The sequence below is a fragment of the Morone saxatilis genome, unplaced genomic scaffold, assembly GCF_004916995.1.
Source record: "Morone saxatilis isolate NCDOM2014 unplaced genomic scaffold, NCSU_SB_2.0 Contig15, whole genome shotgun sequence".
Taxonomy (NCBI): Eukaryota; Metazoa; Chordata; class Actinopteri; family Moronidae; genus Morone; species Morone saxatilis.
The window spans coordinates 7,799,673-7,808,800 of record NW_023339707.1 but is presented as its reverse complement, the minus strand read 5'-3'; the positions used below and the strand labels follow the sequence as shown (position 1 = coordinate 7,808,800).

The window sequence follows — 9,128 nt, the reverse complement described above, 5'->3', positions numbered from 1 at the left end:
CTTCAAAAAAACAAAAAAAAAAAACAAAGGAAGAGAAAGCTCAGCCCCGAGAGCAAATTAAGCCCAATTCAACTGAAATCTCACAACACAAACGTGGTCATCTTCAAGGGATGAACAAGCAGAGGGACTATGAGCGCCAATCATCCAGCATGCCTAGTAGCAATGGTTCCAGGAATCCACAGGTGCACTTAATCTTCGCTGCAGTGTGTGTGTGCTACCTGCAGACAGGTGGGTTTACTAGCAGACAGCCTTGATCAGGATGTGCTTGATGTTGGATCTTTGCAGCTGAGATGTGTATTCGTACCGGACAGGTGGCGTTACTTGCAGATCGCCTCCAGGGCATCCAGGGTGCGTTTGATGTCACGTATCTGTGCAGCCAGGGTGTGTATGGGCTGCATGGAACGATCCAGCTCCTCGCAGCGAGCCATCAGCGTGTACATGCCCTGTGGGAGTCAAAATATAAGGCAGGCAATAAAATCAAACGGCAGCGAAATGATGGGAACATGACAGAAATAAAAACTATATTGTCTGATCATAGTCCGCTAACCCTTCAGTTGGCATTTGGATATAAATATACTTCAAGGTCACAGTGATTTAATAACAATCTTTTATCAGACGGAAAAAGTTGTTGAGTTGAGTTAAAAAGCCACATAGATTTATATTCATCAACAACACTCCAGATATGACTAGATCTACACTATGGGAGGCACTAAAGGCCTATATCAGAGGGCAGATCATTTCTCATAGCAGTTTAATCAATAAGCAACAGACAGAGAGAAACTTAGCTTACAGTTGAAATTACAGAGACAAATTGACAGTACTGTGTTTCCCCTTCCTTCGACTCGCATAAAAGAAAAATCCCTTCAAACTGAACTTAATCTAACTCAAGAAGAAAAACTATGATACTATGATAGGATTATCCACTTGGAAGATTTAGTAACTTTTTGTTCTAGTAGCCTGTATTCCTATAAAATGACAATAACATGACAGCCAACAAACAAAAGAGGATGTATAAAAGATAACACAATTTAAAACTAAAAGTTCAGCTATGTTAAATCATTTTGTAGTGAAAGTTTATAATTCCTGTTCTGACAGAAGTACTCAACTACATTTTGTGGTTTCCTCCATTTCCCAGAATTACTACTAACTATTTGTTGCTTTCTGTCTCACACACACACAAACACAAGGTCACCTTTATACTCATGTCCACAGACTCCCCTAGGCTGTCAACTGAGTCTCTGTAGGTCTGGATGTAGCCCACACTCAGAGCTGTCATCTGGATGAATAGACAGAGGGATCAATCAGTGACACAGACTGACGCAAAAGAGATACGTGTGAGAAATATTCAGTATGGAACAGACAGACAGCATGGAACAAAATGAGAATAGTACACTAAATACCATAAATTGGGTCATTTGAAGACAGGACCGACAGTTTTAGACTCACATTCTGGATGGTTCCATTGAGGCTCCGCATCATCATCTCCACACTGTGTGCCACTTCCTGGGTGTGTTTCTGAAGATCCAACAGGACAGCGGGATCAATGGGAGGGATATCTGCCGGTCTCCGTGACAACCCCCTGCTTCGGTAGATGGGACCTGAACAGTCCGCTGGTGAGAAATAATTATGAAGTTAGATGCATAATATACACTAAGAGAGCTGCAACTAATGGTTCTTTTCTATTGGTTATTCTATAGTATAATAAGTATAATCAAAAAAATGAAACCCATGTATAAATAGTGTGTAAGTAACAGTCCAACACCCAAAGATATTGAATCTATTATGATTTTAAACAGATAAAAGCAGAAAATTCAAGAAATACCTGACTGTCAAAACTTGATTTTCTGCCAATTAGCATTATATTACTACAAACACACATTCATACAGACAACACAGACAGTCAGAGAAAGACGAGTGAGAGTGAAACCACCAACAGACACGAGCTAAAAATGACTGAGAATAATTGAGTTGAAAGAGAAAAAAATGTATTCCCGTTTGAAAAAACACCTGCTCTTATAAAAAGACTGCCTGCACAGATTTAAACAAATGATGGCCCTTAACTAAAACACTTGTGCCTTTAATCATTAAAACTTGGAATACATAAAACATGTGTGGCCAGTGAACGTGGGAGGAAAAAAACAGGTTTCCATCTCGGAAAATGGGTCCTGTCAGGCTGCAGCAGGACCTCAGTTATAAATCCCTCCAGTCTAAACAAAGTCTGTGAGTCATCCATTGTAATTGAATCAGCAGGTAGAGGGAATGAGCAGCCGAACAGGGCATATTGACTGTGTTCCTGTGTTTAAATTGAGTGGCCAGTTTAGCTGACACTCTAGTCCAGAGGGGTTTTTCTCTGAATGAAGGGCAGCAGTTCAGAGTGCTTCTCCTGGAAAATCTGACAAGACAGATGGCTGCTAATGGACAGGCTGGACTAAGTCAACCTGCTGAACTTCTACAGATGATTTGATTTCTGAAACTGCCGTATACGTGTGACCTTTTGGAAATTGATCTTTAAATTTCTGTGGGGTTGTGTCTGGTGCCTCGTTAAAACACAGTCTGAGGCTCATTTAACCACCCAGGAACAAGTAAAAAGATGGACAGAGTGAGGGTAAAGTGTCTTTGTCACATTTTAATTACTTATCTAAAAATCTCACCTAGAATGATACAGCTGTTTAGGATTAAATGAACAAACTACAAACATACCACACTATACAGGACATCCAGCTGATTTATTATAAAAAAAAAAAAACATTATAATGTAGTGTAACCCTTTTACTAAATTAGTCTCAAACCTGAAGAACAAGAGAAAGACTGAGTACAACCAGTACAGTCACAAAGCTGTCTAACAAGGTCTGATAGCTATCGAAAAAAGGTTGCGACCCACATGTTTTTGCGGCTGCCATTGTTTGCCTGACTAACAGCTACCATCCCTCATATATAGCAGATGTCCGAGCAGATATAAGAAGCACTTCAGAAACTTGTTGTTGTTTACCATGTATGTTCTAAGTTATTGGTTGCATTGTATAAGCACTGTCAAAGCAATAACTCCATTTCACTGTGACCATGAACGGTTTCATTCAGTCCAACCAATAAGGAAACCTGACAAAGATGATAACTGATAAAGATGTGAATCTAGAGTTTCTCTTTGCTACACTACTCTGTTCTTCAACTAAAGCTATCACGAGCACACAGTGGACTTCCTCACTGAACTGATATATCTCAGATATATCAGTTTCACATGTTTGCCTCTAAGAGGTTTTTTTTTTTATCTACTCAACAAAACACGTCAAATGATGATGACTTAATGATAAATTTGACTTACATATGTTAATCTATACTAATAATGTTAGTCATGTTTTCAGACCTTCTGCATGCTACCAAAGGTCAAGAAGAGAAAGCAATCTGCACAGTCTTCATTACAAATATGCACTGTAATCAGGTCAATATATACTGTATGATCAAGAGCTTAAGTAATAAAATAATAAGATGAAAAACAATTTTAAATTAAGTAAAATAAATTAAGTACAATTTGCAGAGACTAGTCTGCTGCAGTGTGAACACTGCAGGATAGTAGATGATTCATGTAAGCATCCATCAGTTAATCACAAGATGACACAGCAATTAATTAGCTCGAGATATATCATCGATTTTCCATTACTTTGACCAAAGTTATGCATAAATGATGAGAAGTGACTGACTCGGCCTGCATTTAGAGCAAAAAAAATGGCTCTAAATCTGCAAGTCAGACACCCTGCACTGCAGTTTCAGCCCCACTGCCAATAAAGATGCTATTAACCTGCTGAAATGCCATTTCTGGCCCCTTCTGCAGAGAAAAATAAAAGCAGTTCATCGGTTAGAGCCTCCTGACCCTCAATTATTATGCAGTTGTGAATCTGCATAGATTGCACTATGTACATCCTTCACATCAGGACATATATGCACATGTCAAATACAACACAACAAAAGAAAAAACACAAACACATACTGTATATACCCACACTTCCACTAAAACGTCCACTAATGGGGCAATGGCTTACAATAATAGAAGAAGAAAATGTCCTTTATTTGTATGTTTAGATAAAATCTTGTGAATTAGGCCTCAGCTCATACTCACAGTCACTGCAGTCCAGACTAGGCTTAGAGCTCATCTTGATTTTCTGCTCCAGGTTCTTGGTGATGAAGTGAGTCAGGTCTCCTTCATGGCTGACCGTCCCTTCGAGCTCCAGAGCTGAGGAGATTGTGGCCCGTCGGCCCTCTGACTGGCCACCTCTGCCTCCTCCCCGGGCCCCCGAACCACCTGTGGAGAATACGCCAACATCACCTGAATCATGCAGTAAAATACTGCCAGTTCTTACTGACCTTAATGTAATTCCACTACGTTAACCTGTCTGACTGATATCTACCTCCACATGCTTGGCTGATTTCATCCAGGCTCTTGCTGTCCTGCATCCCCCGGACGTTGCGAACCCAGACCTGGGCCATGACGTGGGGAGGGCAGGGGACGTCATCAGAGGGCAGAAGAGGAGGTGGAGGCGAGGAAGAGGACGTGGTGCTGGGACCGGGGGCTGATGAGGAGTAGTGTCGCGAAGACTGAAGGGTACGTGAGGAGGTGAACAAAGAATGGAGTAGAAGGGGAAGTGAAAAAGAGAAGTAAAATGACTGCTTAATAAATCCCAGTGACAAAGCATTATGAAACCACCCCGAGAGCCTCACATATTTCTTGCTGTTTATAATCTCTCCCTTCTCTGTGCTCACGTCTCAACAGAGTCTATTTAAATGCAAGCAGTTACGTCCTGATGATTTGCCCTTCCTTTAGTTCTGATTGTGCTCATTACAACTGCTGACTGTCGCCATTTGTCATTCCCATGATGCCCTGCACTCTCTCTGGTCCACATAATCTAGTCCACTCACCTCTACCTCTTTTCTTCCTCCTGCACGCTGATGAATCCACTTTTTTTCATTCTTCTCATCGTCCTCCTCGTCCTGTTTTTCTTTCTCTCCATCTTCCTCGTCCTCCTCTTCCTCTTGGCTATCAGTGCCTCCATCTACAGCCTCTGCCTCCGTCTGCTGTCTGTACGAGGTGGGAGAGCCTCCTCGCTGAGATGAGTCTTTGGAGTGTGCTTGCTGTGCAGAGCCCCACAGCAGAGCTGCACCGGGAGGCTCGACGGTGTCAGAGGCCTCGGGAATGTCTGTGTCTTTAGAGCCTGATTCTGAGTCTCCTGTGCATGTAGCAGCAGGGAGGGAGGGGTCTGTCACATGAGAGGTGTGTGATGATAAACTAGATGTTCTCTCATTATTGTAGGTCTCTGTCTCCAAGCGGCCTTCGCCATCGTAAACTCTGTTTTCCACATCTACGTGGTTCTCTGCGTGTCCAAGGGCTCTGTCTTCAGACTCCTCCTCAGGACAGGGCACTCTGCTTCCCCCACATTTCACTGGGACCGGAACATGAGGGCCGTTCTCTGAAGGGACGGGTGTCACAACTCCGTTAGCCGTTTCTGGCACTTCTGTGCCAATCACAGGGGAGAGACTCATCCCTCCACCTGCTGGTGAAGAAAGAGAGAACGTTGGAGGAAGAGATTCTGCTTTTTAAATCCATATCTAATCCATAATTCAATTAGAGTGGTTCACCACTCGTCTGAAGGGTTTTACCATGTAGCACAGCTGACTAGAAGTGGGTATGATTTGAAGATTTTCTTTCTTTTCTTTGTTTATGGGATTGCTTACTCAATGTATCAGTGTTAAATTAGGGACTTTTTTAGCGTAATCTAATATATATTGTCGTATAGTCCATTTGTGAAATTTCACTTAACTGTTCATGGGATACAACAACAAGATAGGGATGTCTGTTCTTGTTTAATCAAGTAAATTACATATAGTTAAGGTACATAACACAAGTACAAAGTCTGTAAATTCTAGTGTTGCATGAAGAAGTCCTGCACACTGATCTGCAACATTACCAACAATGGTATAACAACATAACCAGAGAAATAAAAAGGGAGCGCGACCGTATACACTGTCTCTCAGTCTCCTGAATGAAGTAAGAGAAGTGCTCAGGAAAAGTGGGACATTTAGGTTCTGAGGAAGGGACAGTGGTGAGGACTGGGATCTACACAGATACACAACATTGCAGTGCCGCAGTTCAACATGTTACATGCCAGTGGTTTATCCTCAGTCCAGATGTGAAACTTAAGATCTTAACCCTGTGTGTTAATATGAAGACTGTAAGTCAAGCTCACAACCATTGAATCACGACACGCCCTTGTATCCTGTTATTAGATTCGTTTCCAGGACTCTTGGCTCACAGTAGCAGCTGCTGTGGAGGACAGATGTGGAGGACAGATGTGCCACTGACTGCTCAGTTTGTGTGAAATGACGTAATATTAGGCTGCTTAGCGTAGCACTAGCTTAGACACTGAACTAACTTAGCTAGTGTTAACACTAGCTTGCTTTGAACTCTCAACACTTTATCCAAACACCGCCTCTGAAGGTTGAACAGAAGTCCGTGGGCAAAGACGAAGACGCTGTTTGACGGACACACGGGAACAAAGACACGAAGGAGACATTAAAGACTGTCAGCGTTGAGGAAGTTGATGTGCTGCTGTCGTTAGCCGGCTAACGCTAGCTGCCCAGGCCTTTAAATGATTTAAATTAAATCACAATGTTTGCATTGTCTCACTCTGTGACATTATAATGGATACCTGGTTGTGAAACCCGCATGTATCTGTTGATAAGGTCACACCATAGTTCCACAGAGCTGAAATGAAATAAAGAAAACACTCACCAGTGTAGTTCCTATTCAGAGAAATGTAAGCAGCTACCGAGTCCGATATGAAAATCCTTCCCCACAGAGCTCAACAGAATAGTTCCGCCTTGCAAAAAAAAAAAGCTTTTCAAACGACATAATTAAAAATGTTGATGATGCCAACTCTTTTATGTTGACACAGCAGTATATAATAGAGTAACAGATTTATAGAAATAAGTAAACACAATTTTACCCTGACCTTCAAGTCATTGTTGTATTTAAGTATTTAAAACAAGCCTAAATAATTACAGAGCCGTGCTGCTTCATACTGAATAACATTTGGCTCTTGCTTGTTGTAGCTGGGTGAGATTATTTGTTTCTATACACACCATCACGGTTCATCCTGTATGTATTTCTGTTCTCCCACAGATGGAGACAAACACCACATGGCCTCAGGCAATGGCTTCACCAAGAACGCAAGTTGCACAGAGGTGACTTCATAAAGCAAAATGTATAGAAGCAGAGTGTCCTGATGGACAAAGACAAAGGAGGAGGACGAGGGTGCAACACTCAGCGTTGTTGGCAGGTGAGCCTGAAGGGTCTTTGAACTCTTTCAGCTGTAGGCAGACAGCTGAGTCTGACCTCCCAGGGAGGGCAGTAAACAAGAAACACATGAATTTCCTCAAATAAAATTTGAATATGAACACTGAAGATATTGTGTGTCTTTAAGGTTATATAAAAACATGGTTTGAGTGAAAGCTGTATTTTTTAAATATACCTTTTACAGTTATGTTATAAGATCAGTGTGTCCTGACTGTGCCTATGTAATGATCTGAACATGTAATCCGTTGATTGCATACTGTATGGTGCTTAGTGACCAGTTTACTTTTCAGGAGTTATAATGACCATACAAAACAAAAACTCAGTAAATTCAGCAGAACTATAATTAAAAACAAAAGCAGGGATTCAAGCAGTGAAATACTGCAGACAAAGACTAAATAATCATTTCTAATCGCAACATGATACTAATCAAGGGAATCAGGGAATCATAATTACATAATTATTATTGATATAAACATAAGATCCCTTCTTGTTACCTCATCCTCACAGGATCATCTTACAAACTGGTGTTTAATTATTCCGATCGATTCCAGTCATCATTAAAATACGTTTCCAGTGTGCAAAAGGGCAACCGGGTTTCACAATTTCTCACAGTTGTGTCTATTTAAATTAGCTGCAGAACTGCTGTTCTTGTTTTACCTCATAAACCACTGATGATTCTGATGGTGAACACACTGGAGAAGAGGCTTAAATAATCAGAAGGTTTTCGGATTAGCTTGTTTGCCTCCACAGTGGAAGCCGGGCCAGCGTCTGTGGTTTTTCTAAACCTTTGAATGTGGCAAGAAATGACAAACACTGTTGCAGAGGAGGAGAGAGTATTCAAAACCACACTGTCACCACATCTAAAGATCTTGTAAAATATCTAATCTACCCCATCCATTCAGGCCAGCTGCTCCCTCTCTCTCAGTGGAGATTTGGCTGTTTTGTCTCATTTGTTCCCTCTCCTTTTGTACTAAACATCAAAGCCTGAGACATTTACCTAAAGACAATTAGACCTCTGAAATAAGCCAATGGTTTCCAGAGTTTCCCAATAGAACACTCAATAACCACTGTGACCCTCACCAAAGTTTCTTTTTCTTTTTGAGATTACTGTCAGAGGGAAGCTATTTTAACAGACAAGTAACTGCCACAAGAAAGGCAACATTTAAGAAAATGAGGGATGCAACGCAAATTGAAAGCACGTGCCTTCAAACAGATGTGGTTTTTTTCCATAATAAAAGTTGGAGACTGCATGTTGCACATTGGCAGCCAGAATGACAGTGAGGGCCTCTAAACCATATTTCCATAAATCACAAATATTAATTGCATCCCAGTTCAGAGGCAGGTCGACTGTATTCTTCAGAGGACCAGAGCTGAACCTCCTCCTCCTCAAATGAGACAGTTTATCCTTACAGAGACCAAAACTAATGCTGCATTCAGGTGCTTCTCATCAACTACCAACACCAGGAAGCTGCCTTCAAATGGCAGACTGAAGGGGATAGAAGAGAAGGAAAGGGCAAAAGCCTCACACTCTAAACTCCAATCTTTTTGTTTTAAATGTTAGTTTAAAATGTGAGCAGAACCTGCTTTCCTCAGATTAAATTGTAGTCTATGTACTAGTAAATTAATTTCAAATGAAACTCAGGGATCTGTTTTATTAAAATGTACTTGTTGTGAACTACCAGAGGAGTTTCAATAGCCAAAACCTAAGGCACAAAATATTCAGCATTACCATTTTTAGACGTTTACATTATGATACAATATGTCATGGGGGACAGTGGGGGGCTTT

At 41.2% G+C, this 9,128-nt stretch overlaps 1 protein-coding gene across 1 annotated transcript; it reads right to left on the bottom strand.

The window, feature by feature from the left end:
* Positions 1-6: 6 nt before the first annotated feature.
* Positions 7-6,835, bottom strand: borcs6 (BLOC-1 related complex subunit 6). Its single transcript, XM_035657430.1, has 7 exons — positions 6,779-6,835; positions 4,909-5,540; positions 4,401-4,587; positions 4,112-4,294; positions 1,447-1,610; positions 1,193-1,276; positions 7-443 (listed from the first exon to the last, which is right to left on the bottom strand). Exons 2-7 carry the CDS (start codon positions 5,527-5,529, stop codon positions 318-320), a joined length of 1,365 nt encoding a protein of 454 aa, XP_035513323.1. The 5' UTR covers positions 5,530-5,540; positions 6,779-6,835; the 3' UTR covers positions 7-317.
* Positions 6,836-9,128: the final 2,293 nt, after the last annotated feature.